Genomic DNA, 16,341 nt, shown 5'->3' with positions numbered 1-16,341 from the left:
ATCTCCATGAACCCAACCTTTAAGCAACTCAAAATATGGAAAACCAAATATTAAATATTTTCAGAATATAACTATTTCTCAAGTAACATTGTTAAAACAGACACCAAAAGTAAATTCAAAAATGGCTTATTCCAATCTGCTAGTCTTCAGCCCCTTTCTAAAAACAACCTGGACTGGACCTTGAATATTGCGAACATTCCCAGAAAAATTTGGCCTCCCAAGCATTCCCCTTCTACCACTATCCTTAAGCAGAACATGTCCCCCCTGAAGCCCGCCTCTCATCTTCTCGCCTCTTCAACCTTATGATTCTCGACCATCTCCTTAGGCTAGTAGTTCCTAACTTAGGGTCCCTGAATTCAGGAAGGGTCTGTGAACTTGAATGGGAATTTGCTTTTTCACTAACTTCTTGAATATATTAAAATGCATTTTCTTAGATATCACAAATTTGGTTTAGTATTTTGATAATTGTATTTCAATACAACTGATTTCCTTTGTAATCCTATTTATTTTATTTTATGTATTTAAAAATGCCCCCCTCCCAATCTCCCTATTGGCCTCTTTAATTCTGCCCTTTGGAGTACCTACTCCACTGAGACTAAATTCCATTACCAATTTTGTTCTTTACCTGGAACAACCCCCCTCCACCTCTCCCATGCTGTACCAGAGTTGGTCTATGTGTCCCACAGAATGTGGCAAAAGTAACAGTACATCACTTGCTAAATTCGTTTATAAAACACACTGCAGAATTCATTTGGGTCACTCTCTCACACTCTCTCCCTCTCTAGAATCACTTGCTCTGGGTGAAACCAGCTGCCACATCATGAGCAGCCCTACGGATGGGCCCATGTGGCAAGGAATTGAAGCCTACTGCCAACAGCTATGTGAGTAAGCTTGGGAACAGATTCTCTAGCCCCAGTTGAGCCTTTTGATGACTACAGCCCTGGCTAACAGCTTGATGCAAACTCATGACACCTTAAGCCAAAACCATTCAGCTAAGCCACTCCCAGATTCCTGATCCTCACAAACTGTGAGAGAACAAATGTTTGTTGTCTTAAGCTGCTAAGTTTTCAGGTAATTTGTGGCATAGCAATAAATAAAAAATACACTGGTGTTCTATAATCGTACTGTTAGTCCCCATATTGCTCTTAGGAGGCCGGTGACTAATGACAGCCCCTCCAGAACCTTGCTGATAGTCCTCTAGCAGCCTCAGGGGAACCTCCTAAAGACTTCAACCCTAGCTCACAGCTGTTTTCTCTATTTTGTCTCCTGCCACCACAAGCAACTACAACTCCACATTTACAGCCTCCCTAACATACAACGTGACTGGGCATTGCAACACAAATGCAGCCAGACCTCAGTCACTATAGAAACTACCTCTAACTGTTCTATCCCACGTTCCAGAACTCTGATCCCTCTAATCACACTGCTCCTTTTCACACAGTACCCTTCTCCCTTACACTCAGTAAGCTTGCCCTTTGTTTTCATGATGGCCTTCAGTCTCTCAAACCGTCCCCTTTCTCTTCACTGGAATCTTACCAAACACAATAGCCAGCCATTTCAATCATGCTTTCATCTAACCTTCATATTTTTTAATCCACATACAGTACTCTGTGCATAATGGTTCACAAATACAGGCAAATTTAAATGAACAAATATAAGTATACAGAAGATGTATACTGACAAAATTTGAATCCACAATCGATCTGACTCTCTGTACTTTCACTCTATTTCTCTTATAACATAAAAATTACCTGGCCAATATAGTTGCATCCTAAATAATTCATTTGCAACCTCTATCATGTGCAACATCTACCTAGTTATGTAAGCCAGAAACCTCCGAATCAACTTGGATCCTTACTTCACCATTACTCTTCACATTCAATCTAGCTACTTCTTAACGACTAACTACAGCTCCATGATCTCTCTCAAACGAGCCTACTTCTTTCCATTTCCATGGCCACTCCCCTACCAGCAGAGTTTCTGCCAGCATCACTGCAATGCCCTCCTAACCAGGCTTGCCACTCTCCAACACGGAGCAGCCAAAACACAATCCGCTCTTGTCGCTCCATTGCTCCTATACCTAACGTCTTTCTTTTTTTTTTTTTTTGTCTTTTTTCCATGTCCGGCAACGGATCGCAACCCTCAGTGTCGCCCCCGTACCGGACTGGGACCGGCAACGGGATCGCAACCCTCGGCGCTGCTCCCGCACCTTGCTCAGCCAGTGAGCGGGAACCGGTCTATATGTGGGATCCGAACCCTCGGTGGGAGCACCGCCGCACTTCCCAAGTGGCGCACTAACGCAGTGCACCACCGGGCCGGCCCTACCTAACGTCTTTCAATGCCCCGAGAATAATCTTCAAATTGCTTGACACAGAAGATCTGTCATAATCTGGCCCCTGCTTCTCTCACTTCCCTTCTCTCAGTTCCCAATCACCACCTCAACCATGCCGAGTTACATGCAAGTCTGAATTCATCACAATTACCACAATCCCTGGCCCCTGAATAAATGGTTTCCTCATCTCCCCTCTCTCACCCATCCACTTCACATGGCTAACTCCTACTCCTCCTTCAAATCTTAGCTAAAATGTTACCTGCTGTAAGAAAGAACGTAAGACACCTCAAAACTCTTTCTGTAGAACTCACACAGCACTTGGCACTTCAATCTGTCCGGGTACCCACTGCACAGAACTACCTGTTCATTTCTCTACTTTTCTGAAGATTCAGTGAAGGAAGAGCCAATGTCTTCACAATTCTATTCCTTCTCAGCACAGTGCTTAGCACATAATAGGTACTCAACATTTGTTAGTTGAATGAGTGAATGAATGACAGACACATCCCAGTTTTTTTTAATCAAACATAATAGATCAATCAAATACTATGGCAAAATGCCCTGTTTAAAAGCATATACCAGCTGACTGTTTCAGTTGGTTAGAGTGTGGTATTATAACACCAAGGTCAAGTGTTTGGATCCCTATACTTTCCAGCTGCCCCCCCCAAAAAAGCACATACGCTTAAGAATTATATATTGTTGAAGTCTCTTAAGTTTAATGTGATTTTTAGAAGGTGGGAAAAGAACCTAAAATATTTAAGAACTGTTTGGAGAAACATTAAAACATCAAAGATAAAAACTAAAGAACACATTTCCTTAATATAAAAGAACATTTAACCAAAATGCCACACTCACCTCTGTAAGCAATATTGCTAGCATATCCTGCCTCTGAAAACGTATAGCCAAGTGCACAAGAGTATAGCCTACATCAAAGGCAGAAGGACGGTTCAGCAAGCGCACTTCATCTGCAGAAAGCTGACGTGCAATATCACCTCCCGATGACTTGTATGCTTCTATGGCAGCTAAATCACCTTCTACAACCCCTAAAACAAGCATCAAGATAGAAAAGCATTTAATTCTATTTTTCTTCAAAAAAGCACAAATCCGTAGTATTCACTCCAAACTCTAAGCATTTCTCTGTGCTTCCTTGATCCTGGGGAATTGTTTAAATGTCCTAAGGAAGATAAGGAAAGTTAGTTTATTCATTCCCCTTTTAAAAATTTCTTTCCAGAACTATAACTGCCTTATTAGGCACTTACCTTACCTTCAGTGCTGGCTCCACGCTCTCGTGGGGTTTAGAGGAACTACTGGAGTATATTAATTGGATCAAGGATCAGTAACCTAGTATTAAGAAACTAGACTTCACAGAAGAAACCAAATCCCTGTTCTGGTCCTGCATTCATCCTGACTCTGCAAAAACCAAGGAGGCAGGGATGTGCTTCCAGCAGTAGTTGGGCTGCTGCTGTTCTTTACACTGCATTCTTAAAGCAGAATCAAAACAAATGCTGGCTGGGCTTTCCATACTGCTGTTTAGCTTTGAAACAACTTAGAGCGATCAAAACCATTTTCATTTTAAGTAAAAGTTGGCAATATTTTGATTTTAGAATCTCTCACAGCCAAGTCTTCTTTACACTCATTAAGAATTATTAATAAAGTAAAAATTGAACCAGATGTTTTCAAATAAAATACACTAAAATAAAATATAACAAACCAGTTGGGGGTAGGGAGTTAAAAAAAAAGTATCACCTTTTCCAATTCCATAAAGAACTTTCTATTCCCACTGAACCATTTGATTAATCTTAACACAAATTAATGTTAGTAAATAGAATTATTGTCTTTACCTAAGCAGTATATAGGACAATATGGATAATAAACAAAAAGCCTTGGCAAAAAATGAAAGTGTAGATTGGCTTCCAATTTTAAGAGTTTCCTAAGTTACATCAGAACAAATTTATTTGTTGGGTAAAATGCTAATACTAGCTAAAAATATTCTTAGTGTGCTTTCAAAAAAAGTATTTTTAATTGCCATCTTGAATTAGGAATTGAATGAGATATTCCTTAGAGTATAAGAGATTTGTATAATGCAACCATCCCTCTCCATTATTAAAGATAACAAAGCTTTAAAATGATAACTTAATTCCCATATTTATTGAATGATCGTGACATATACAGCACTATGCTAAGCAATATGAGAAAGACAAAGAGAATAAAAGCATGACTCCTATATTCAAAACAGTCCTTTCAATCACATTCGTAAGCCATAAAAAGTCAGCTTCGAAACTTTTCAAACTCCAAGGTCATAGGATCCTTTCTGCAAATCTACATCTCCCCAGAAAAATGACCCCCTGCCCACAACACAGACATATATATTTTTCAGGTTAAGAACCCATGATATTAAATGAAAATATCTTCCTAAAGAAATTTTTATTTTTGTACCAATGTAGATTAATATACATAATATACATATAAGTTCAGCTATAGCTCCCACCCCCCTTTATAAAGTGCTTCAAAACATCTTTATAAGGAAGAGTGTCCTAAAGCAGTCGTCAAGGCTAAAATGTAATAAGGTTGGTATGAGACAAGGGTGGTAAGACTTCCCTTTGAAGGACAAGCCTAGGGCCGGCTGGTTAGCTCAATTGGTCACAGCATGGTGCACCTAACACTGAGGTCCAGGGTTCCATCCCTGTACCGGCCAGTCACCAGACAAAAAAAAAAAAAAAAAAAAAAAAAAAAAGACAAGCCTTGAAAATAGACACAGAAAATGCTACTTGAATTAAAAACAAATCTATAGTTAAAGAGTTTTCTCTTTAACTTTTCTACTTCTAGTTATTAGGCTCAAGTACACAAAGAACTCTAAAACTTCTGCTTAACTTGTTTTAATACAGTTAAGAATAACCCAGTAGGGCCCATAACTTTTTGAGTAATTAAACGCAGTTTATTTTATATAGAGCTGAGCATGCCCACCTCATCTCCTTTTGTTTCCACAATGCTTCCATATGAAGGCAACTACTTTTCCCTTCGGTCCTACCAAAGCAGTATTTTCCAAGTGTATATAGCACCACTGCACCTTTCCACGGTTTTTAGCTTTATCCTAAAAATATATCCATTTATAAAATTTCTTTGTATTATGTAAGAAATGTTCCAAGCACTTCCAAAAGCAACTCAAGTCTGATTAATTTACTTGAAAAGGCAAAGAGGAAGATCTGTACAATATATGCATATGTATGTGTATATTTTTATTTCCAAGAAACAAAGATGAGGTAATCTTCTTGGGGGGGGGGGCTGGGGGGGTGCGGTGCTGGACAGTACAGGCATCTGAACCCTTGACTTTGGTGTTACAGCAAAAGACGAGGTAATCTAAACCTAAACACCACCAAATAACTTCTTCCTTTTGGTTGGAAGATAGGGAGATCTTATAAATCACTGTCTTTATTTTTTTTGGCAGCTGGCCCGTACAGGGATCCAAACCCTTGACCTTGGTATTATTACAACACCGCGCTCTAACCATATCTTTACTATTCCTAACTGACTCTTCATACAGGTGAAGTCTAGAAGAATTTTATCTTAGAAATTCCTAAGAATTCATTTCCTCTGTAATGTTTCTGAGGGATTTCTGTAATTAGGAGTTAATTAGCACAATGGGGGATGGAGCTGCAGACCAAATAGCACAAAAAAGTTAGTGAACTATGCTTCGAAACTAATTTATAACATCACCAACTGTGCCTTCATAGTAAGGCATTTTAAAAAAATACAAACAGAACTTGAAGTGCCAAATTACATGTACGTGAATTATATCTTAATAAAGCTGATAACACACACACAAACACACACAACTAGGATTTCCATTTGACCTAATCCAAAATATGAAAAAAACTTAATTACTCCTTCCCATCTTCCCATTAAACTGCAGATAGGGTATGCTGCCCAATCTCTAGCACGGTATAAATACAGGAAGGCAGAATATGAGACTTTGTTCTCTATTCTTCAGGGCACAAAATTCTCCAAACTTCCCAGAGCATGAAAAACACATATTTAAGTATAGGCATAAAATAATATTTAAAAGAAAAGTATTTTGTTGTCCAAATGTTTTGGGATTGTATAATTTCATTCTTTTCATTAACCATACTTAAGAGCTCATAGTTTCAGTGACTGGTAAGTTTTCAGCAATAAAGATTAGTAAATTTATTACCAAAGAAAGCTCATGAGAATGTCACTGAAGTTCCAAATTTTTGGTATATCTTTATTATGTACTGCTTAAAAAGAACTACTGGTAAAAGTTTAGACAGCTTCTTCACTCGTGGGTTTTCACTGTAACCACGGTATTTCAGAGGCTTTGGTGCATATTCATATAATTTAAAGTTTTAGCCATCAAATGTTTTCTACTTAGGGAGGGGGGAAAAAGAATCAAAGTATATGCGAAACATCTGAAAACCTTTTAATATCAGGGGATAAAAGGAAAGTAGGAAGGGAGAAGAGTTGGTAGGCAGGAAAAGACAGCAAATAAATGTTAAGTGCTAAAATCACATTATAGAACAAATGCAAGGGAAAAAAACCAAAAAGCTCCAAGAGAAAGAGATGATCTATACATGCTTTTTAGGTTACTGACATCTCACAACAGCTCCAAGAGGAACTGAAGCAATCTTTCTCTTAATAGTTTGAAATTTTAACCAACATATATTACACATTACTTACTCTGGCCCTCCCTCCTTCATGCTATGAAAGCAAATACAAGGGTACTTCAAAAGTTCATGGAAGGAGGGAACTTTTTGAAGTGCCCTTATAAAAAGACAGCTGAAGACACTCTGAGAAGATTAACTTTATAAAACTAACCTGAAGTATCGTCATGCATTCAAAATTGACTGAATGAAATACACAGGTAAACAGAGATATATAATTACAGACAAAGGAAAGTGTTAATACACTTTTAAAAACATGAAGAACTAAGAATAAATGAAAGCTACTATAATATATATTACTAGCCACAAAGTTAATAAATAAATAAAATAAAATAAATAAATAAATAAAAGCAGCAGCTCATATTTGTTCTGCAAACTGCGCCAGGAATAGAGTTTAACATTTTGAAGCCATTGGTCAATAACTCATTGGGGACTTCACAGCTACTATGGAACTCCGTTGGTTAGAATATGGAGCTGGCTCATAGATGTTTAGAAAACAGACTTATTTTTTTCCCCCATATATGGCACAGTTTTCAAAGTTTTGCCTTATTTTCCTTTATGACATAAAATCATAATGGTAACTAACTTTGAAAAGAATGCCAAATGGTAAAAAAAAAAGCCAGGACTTACCTGAGCCCACATGGGCCAACACTACCCTGGAGTTCTATGGTAGCTGTGACATCACAGCATGGTTTATGCTGTGGGGTCAGGGTGGGCCTGGAGTCAGCTGGCACAATTTCAGGAACCCTTAAAGAGAAAAGTTAGTTTTAAGTGGTAATGTTCAGAATGTCCTTTACCATGGTCAGCAGAAAGATGCAGATGTGGCTGGCTACAATGTCTAGGTAGTTTTCCTCTCTCCAGAGTTTAATTCATTTAAGTGGTTTTGCATATTAAAAGGAAATTCAGTAGTACTTTTTCTTTGTATCATAACCATTTGGCTATAATTTAATCACAAATCTGACTTAGATATTCACAGCAAACTCTTAAAATACTCAAAACATGAGCTGCTTTTTAAAATTACCTCAATATATTTTGGGGTTTTTTTTGGCAGCTGACCAATATGAGGATCCAAACCCTTGACCTTGGTGTTACCAACACCAACCTCAATTTTTTTAAGTGTATCTTCAAGTAGGGACAATCCCAGAAATAGTTTGAGGAGACCAAATCAATCATCTACTAGTTGCATTTTTCACATAATAACCAATGGCAACAGGTTAAGATCTACAATTTCTATTCCTAGGATAGTGCTACAGAACAATAACCTTTTCAAAAAACCAAGAGATGAAAACCAGAAATTGTAAATAAATTCTTGAACGTAATCTAATCTGTAATAAGACTAGCTTTGATTCAATTCAATAACCTCACTGTCCACTTTGAAAACATCCTCTTTAAGAAAATAAAAGATTCAATGAGATAAAGAAGTCAAACATTCCCTATTAAGACCTTAACTAAGGTCTTCTTAACGATCTATTAATTATAACAAATTATGTCAAATATAGTTTATACTTCTGAGCTCTCACCACCTTACATCTTTGATCAGACTATTAACAAGCCAAGTGTTGTGGAAATATAAATACCCAAAGTCAGGGCTGGCCGGTTAGCTCAGTTACTAGAGCACGGTGCTGACAACACTAAGGTGAAGGATTCGGATCTCAGCCAGCCAAGGAATAAAATTTTTAAAAATACCCAAAGTCATGAAGAAATACCTAAACTCACAGATACCTTCTTCATAAGAAAGAAGAGCCTGACATGCAGAAGAATTCAAGGACCATGTCACAAAGTTATCTTCGGGACAAGTGATCACAGATGAGGACAAAGGTTAATGGGTTAGAGAGGATGAAACTGAGTTCAAATTTCAAAGGTCTCTTAAAATACCACTGAAGGGAAATCAAGGTTCTTACAAATCTAAGGTTCGGAAAGTGTATTTTGAAACTCATACAAAACAGTATATGTCAAAACCACATTCACCACTGTAATCAAATCCAAAAGTTCTTCTGACTTCAAAATAAAAATTTCATGTGCTACACTGCCAAGTTATCCTGGATAAATATGAAACTAAAGTTTAGATTTTTTTTTTCCTTTTTGTCTTTTTTCGTGACCGGTAACGCGATCGCAACCCTCACTGTAGCGCCCGTACCACGACCGGCAATGGGATCGCAACCCTCGGTGTCGCGCCCGCACCGCACTCAACCAGTGAGCGGACCGGTCTCTATATGGGATCCAAACCCTTGGCGGGAGCGCCGCCGCGCTCCCAAGCACCACACTCTACCGAGTTCGCCACTGGGCCGGCCCTAAAGTTTAGATTTTTAGAATTCTCCTATTTTAGATAGGCCTGGAGAGACTGAACAGTCTAGCCCACTGTCCTCTTTTACACGTGAGAAAACTAGAAAGTAAGTGAACATTTTTAAAAGTGGGGTGGGGGAGAAAGGATAAAAGGAGAAACATTCATGACTTATAACTTTATACTATTCATATTATATCTACTTAATTCTTCTTGTAGACAAAAATACTGACAGAATTAGAGAATCACCAAACTGGAAGAGATGTTAAAAAGTGACCTAGTATATCTTCAAAGTTTCCCCAACTAGAAGCACAAAACAAGAATGTCCCTTCAGTATGCACTCATGGCCCCACAAGCATCCACATAAACTAAGTGGTAGATTTTCCCCAGAAGTTTCAGACCTGTATATCCAACAACCCATTAGACATTCTTACTAGAAACATGTCTAAAAACTAGACTTGCCCTATGTTCAAGAAAAATGACACTACTATCCAACCGAAGTGTCCAAACCAAAAGCCTGGCTACCTTTCTTAAGTCCTTCTCCCCTCAGCCCAATATCACTTCCTCCAGGTTTTGCCGATTGTACCTCTTAAGTCTTTCTCAAATACATCCCCCTATCCCAGTCTCCACTGCCTCTACCTCAGCCAGAGACAGCACTCTCTCTCACCAGAATTCTCTAATTTCCCGCTAAGTGGTCTGCTTGTCTCAAGTGTTGCTCCCTTCCTTCCAGTCTATTATCTGCAGTATGGCCCAAGTGGTTTTTCTTTTCTTTTTTTTTTTTTTTCCCTTTTTGTCTTTTTTCGTGACCGGCAACGGATCGCAACCCTCAGTGTCGCGCCCGTACCAGACCGGGACCGGCAATAGGATCGCAACCCTCGGCATTGCGCCCGCACCTCGCTCAGCCAGTGAGCGGCCGGTCTGTATGTGGGATCCGAACCCTCGGCGGGAGCACCGCTGCGCTCCTAAGCGGCGCACTGTAGCAGTGTGCCACCGGGCCGGCCCCCAAGTGGTTTTTCTAAACTACAAATCTAATTAAGGCACCTCCATTTCAAAGGTTTCCTACCGCCCTTATGCGAAGAGCTTAAATTCCTTAACCAAGGATAACAGGTCCAGCATTCCCTGCAGGTTATCTCTCACAGCTTCCATTCTACACTGCAACCCTGCCAACATCTTTCAGGTTATTGGACATGCTGTACTCTCAGCTCTGGGGTCTTAACACATGCAATTCCCTCTGACAGAAGCACTTTTCCTTCTTGCTAAGGGTTCAGCTTAGATATCACTGAAAGCCCTCTCCAAATCTCCCCATAAGATTAGGTTAGCAGGGTGGGATGGCACAGGGGGTAGGGGGAAGATTAGGTTATATACTCCTCTAGCACCCTATACAATACTTCCTCTACGGAACCATACTGGCTTGCTGAATTACATAGTCTGCCACCAGACCATAAACTCTCTGATAGCCATGACTTCTTACACAGTGCTTTGGGAGCACATTCAATGAATACCTTGAATACATGAATGAATGAGCAATTGAACACATAAAGAAAAGGTAAAAGTTAAGACAATTTTTAAAAGTAATTGCGGGGAACGGAGGATAAATATCTGCCTTACCAGATTTTTAAATATGCAGACAAAATTACCATATGGCCCAGCAATCCCACTAGTAGATATACCCAAAGGAATAGAAATCATCATGTTGAAGGGATACCTGCACTCCCATGTTTATCGCAGCTCCATTCACAATAGCCAAGATATGAAAACAACCTCAATGTCCACCAATGGATGACTGGATAAAGAAAATGTGGTGTATATATACACAATGCAATACTACTTAACCATAAAAAAGAATGAAATTATGCCATTCGCAGCAGCAGGGATGAGCTTGGAGAAAATTATGTTAAGTGAAATAAGCAAGGCACAGAAAGAGAAATACCATATGTTCTCATGCATATGTGGAGCTAAAAAAGAAAAAAAAAAGGCAAATAAATAATAATAAGTCAAACTGTTAAAAGAAGAGACAACTATGGTTCCCACAGGCAGGACAGGGGAGCGAGAGAGGGGATAGTGAGAGGCTGGTTAATGGACACAAAGTTATACAGCTAGACAGGAAAAATAAGTTCTACTGATATACAGTCGACCCAGGAATCTACAATTAACAATGATTTACTGCATGGTACCAAACGACTAGAAGAGATCAAACATTTACATCACAAAGAAATGATTTAGTTATGTAATGACTAATATGTTAATTACCCTGATCAGATCATCACACTGTATCACGTATTGAAATACTACTGTACCCCATAAATATGTACAATCAATATGTTTCAATTAAAACAATTTTTAATAGGAAATTTTTGAAAGACTTTAAAATATGTAATAAATCTATAATTTAAGCAAAGTGTTATACTGATATAAAAAATAGACATCAAAATAAAGAACCTCAGAACAAACTTCAGTATGTAAATTATTTTATATATGACAGAAGCACCCAAATCAATGGGGAAATTTTTTACTTAATAAGTCATATTAGTGGAAATTATTTGAGAAAGTATTTTAATCCTTACTGCAATCCAAAAAGCTGCATATGACAACAAAGATAAAATGTTAATAGAGTCACCACAACAAAAAGAGAAAGAATATTTACAACAAAAATGATGGTACATAATATGTACATTATTTATATTTATATAGATTTCATGTAATCTTATAAAATCACCAAATAAAATGAACAAAAGACAATTCACAGAAAAAAATACAAATGACTAATAAAATGTGACGGCATGCCGCCTTTAATAACAAACTTGGGCAAAGACACAGCTCCACAGGGACTCGCACACTGCTAATAATAATTTAATTTAATAAATAATAACAGATTAATTTAAGGTACTGCAACTCAATGTCTTATTACACATTCATTTCATTCACTTCTAAAAAATGAAAACATTTTAATTCAAAATAAAGTTCAATGAAAAAGACAATATATGATATAATTTCAATTACATAAAAGTAAATTAACACAATAAAGACTGAAAATACACAAAAGAAATCTGACAGGTTTCCTCTAGACAGTGAGATGATAAACTTTTTATTTTTTAATAGCTTTTCTTAACTCTGAAATATTCTAAAATGCATGTCTGCCCTTATTTAAAAATGAACTAAACTCATATACTGTTACAAGAAGTCAGTACAAATGTGTAAATCTGATTAAACAAGAAATCATAAAATGTCCATCCAATGGTGAATGGGTGAATAAAATGTGGTATATACATATAATGGAATATTATTCAGTCTTAACAAGGAAGGACATTCTGGCACATGCCACAACATGGATAAACCTTGAAGATGCTATGCTAAGTGAAATAAGCTAGTCACAAAAGACCAAATACTGTATTATTCCATTCATATGTGGTTCCTATAGCAGTCAAATACATAGAGAGAAAGCAGAATGGTGGTTGTCAGAGGCTGTGGGAGGGGGAAATGGGGAGTTATTGCTTAATGGGTACAGTTTCAGTTTTGCAAGATAGAAACAACTCGAGATAGATGGTGGTGGTGGATGCAAAACTTGAATATATTTGATACCACTAATGTACACTTAAAAATGAGTAAAAAGGTAAATTTTATGTTATGTATATTTTACAATTAAAATAAGTTGTTAAAAAAAATACAAAGACTTTATTTTAGAGACATCAGAGGTGCTGCCTGAAATATTATCACCTATGTAAGTATTCCTCCTCTAAATGTTTAAATTGAATCTAATCATAAGGAAACCTACAAATCCTAATTGAGATTCATTCTGCAAAACTGGACTCTTCAAAACGTTAATTTCATGAAAGAGTAAATAAAAACACAAAAACCAGGCACTGTTCTAGATTAGAGGATCCTAAAAAGACAAAACAACTAAACACAACGTATAACCACTGACTGAACAGGATGGGGCAACAGCAATTACTGAAACTATTGGTGAAATTGAACATGGACTCTGAGTCTTAAATTTCCTGGATAATTACATTGTGTGGTTATGTACGGAAAATGTCTTTGTTCTTATGAAATACATGCTGAAGTATTTAGGGGCAAAGTGTCATGCATGTCTGTAGCTATGTCTCAAATGGTGCAGAACACACACACAAGTGAGACGGAGATACCAAATGTGACAAAGTACTAACTGGAAAATCTAGGCATGTGGTGGTGTTCAATGTACCATACTTGTAACTTTTATACAGGTTTTGAGATTTCTTAGAAAAAAGACTGATGGGGAATAAAGCAGTTGTCTGCACAACAACATTGGAGGTGAAGAGAAAAAAAGGAGAAACTATCGCATCTCTTTATAAGCCCTTCTATCTACACTGTTTGTTTTTTTTTTAAACCATGTGCATAGTTTACTTTAATAAAACTTTTTAAATTAAAATTATTTTATATCTTAGATTCCAACAATTCTCCAGAGTCTAAACACATCCTTTTATATTAAATATTTAAAAGATAAATTTGGATGATTCAACGTCTTCATTTAATATAGCACTTTTTAAAAAATGAAAGCCTTCGCTAAATCAATGGTGCATATTCAAATGTCAGTATCATATAATCAAGGATTACCAGACATATTTCCTTTCTCAGCATACGGAGGCACACTGCTAGTCGGCAAGCCTGTGTAATCAATCATTTCTGAAAGCCAGAAATTATGTCTCAGACATACTAAAGACAACCGGAAGACTACTACTGGGGCTCTATTTCTGCCATAAACATCCATTTGCCTCAATAGACACATTGTTCCTGGAAGTTTTCTGTGTGTGTTTTGTTTTTGTTTTTACCCCAATAGTCAAGAAGTACTTTCAAATCCCAGACTAAACTAGCCAGCATCAGTTAATAGTGGAAATGGAAGGCAGGGAAACATGTGTTTGTGTGTTCCCTACAGATTACAATCTTTTATTTTGCTGAAAAATCTCATTAATCACTTAGAAATCATGACATAAAATGTTATTTTATATTCAGAATTCAAAAATCACAAGAGGAAACCCTTAAAAACTTGAAGAAAAACAAGACAAAAACTACCTAATACTCTTTTCATGGTGATGAAAATAATTATATTACTTGTAATATGAACTACCTTGAAAAGGAAATACATCCACAAGCAAGAATGTGTATGGAGTGAAAGCAGACTGCAGTTTTAATAGCTACACATACACATCCCACGTAAGCGTATCACACAAAGTTAACCAAGGACATAGAAGGCATTGCCAGAATCTTAGCAGCTTACTTCCCTTTTATGGATGCAGTGCCAAAGATTCGCTACAGGAGTCTGCATATATTTTGGATTCTATTAAAAGCTTTTAATAGAATATTTGAACTCAAACCATTTTTGTTTTTTAAAAACAACGGGCAATTGGATGGTTTTAAATGTCAAAGACAATATATTAATAAGACCCAAGACCTTTTTTTTTGGCTTTACCTTCATTCAAATGTAAGGCAATGTATTAAGAAAAAAAGGACACTAAATCAGAAGAGTATCTTTCAATGGAAAACTCAGTCTTGCATCAGTATAAAATCAAATTTCATAACCCAGCACTTAAAAAATAACCATAACTTAAATCGATCAGAACTGTGAACAATTTCATTAGCTTCCTCTCTAAACTTCCAGAAGGTAATCTCTAAAAATGACATACTAGAACATAGGTCTGCTGCTAAGCTACCAACACAGAAGTAATGATGACTGCAAAGCAATCCCAAACGGCAGGGAAAATTCTAAAGATGGACAATAGATTGCCCAAACAGTTGTATTATACGAAGCTGAAAACATGCCAACATGAACAAAGCAAACAGAATACTACGGAAAAGCCACACAAAAAAATCAAGTTCAACTAATATGGCCTAACCATGGAATGCTGTGAAATATTAGCAAATGACAGATTACCTTGGGACAGAGCAATAGGCTTCATATAGGCATATTTATTTTGCTGACTTGAAAAAAGGACTGAAAACATTAATAGCCACTAATATTAAATAATAATATTTAGCACTGATAATTTATTGATAAAATTAATTTATTAATAAAGTACTTAATAATATATAATTAAGAGTTAAACATTATTCAGAAGTTCCAGTAACAGTACTCCTATCAAATATATTTAGCAAGGAAAAAAAAACCTCCCTTATCATCTCTGTCTAGAAAAGGACAACAACATGGCTATTTCACATCCAACAAGTCAGCCTCTGCACCTTGACTTCTTTCATTACATAACGAAGCAATAGCTCTGACCCCCTCTAGGAACTGGTAAAGTTTTTCTGAAATTGTCAAATTAGGATGCTATTTGTAATTTTCTTTTAAAAAGTTATCTTTATTAATTTCCTATTGCTGCTCTAACAAATTACTACAAACTTAGTGACTTAACACAAACTTATCTTTAAATTTGGGTGGCTGGAAGTTCAACATGGGTTTCACTGGGCTAAAATCAGGTGTTGACAGGACTGTGCTTCTTCGGGTGGCTCTAAGGGAGCCTTGACTTTCTCGAGGCTGCCCCCATTCTTTAGCTCATGGCTCTGCATCACTCGGCCCCTGCTTCTCCATGGTCACATCTCCATCTGTGACCCTCTGTCTCCCTGTTCAATTTACAAGAACCCTGGAGATTACATTGCCCACTTGGATAATCCAGGATAATATCCCCATTCAAGGTCCTTATTTTAATCATGTCTATGAAATCCCTTTTGCCATGTAAGGCAGCAAACTCACAGATTCTGAAGGTGAACATGGGAGAGGAGGCCTCCCATGTTTCACTATATTCTCTACAGTGAAATTTGCTCATGCCACTTATATACATAGTGAATATAATTTCACCATATTCTCCATCGCAAAAGTTGCTCATGCCATGGCTAATGGGCAACAGAACCTTTCAGCATTAAAATTCCATTTTTTACATGTACTTGTTATATAAGTTTCATTCTTTTTCCCCTACACCTTCAACATACCCACCAAATCTCAACTCCTTCCCATCTTCATCAGCAGGAATACTGGACAAGCTAAAATGCAAGCTAGGAAGTAATAGGACATCCAATAACAACTGAAT

At 37.2% G+C, this 16,341-nt stretch overlaps 1 protein-coding gene across 2 annotated transcripts in view; it reads right to left on the bottom strand.

Moving 5' to 3' along the window:
* ZRANB1 (zinc finger, RAN-binding domain containing 1) overlaps positions 1-16,341 on the bottom strand; it is a 39,387-nt gene that overhangs the window by 15,048 nt on the left and 7,998 nt on the right. For both annotated transcript variants that reach the window (XM_008589120.1, XM_008589121.1), the window contains exon 3: positions 3,185-3,372. In XM_008589120.1, the coding sequence (XP_008587342.1) occupies positions 3,185-3,372 (188 nt within the window). The remainder of the gene's footprint in view (positions 1-3,184; positions 3,373-16,341) is intronic.

The sequence above is a fragment of the Galeopterus variegatus genome, unplaced genomic scaffold, assembly GCF_000696425.1.
Source record: "Galeopterus variegatus unplaced genomic scaffold, G_variegatus-3.0.2 Scaffold5219, whole genome shotgun sequence".
NCBI lineage: Eukaryota > Metazoa > Chordata > Mammalia > Dermoptera > Cynocephalidae > Galeopterus > Galeopterus variegatus.
This window is presented reverse-complemented; position numbering and strand designations above follow the sequence as displayed.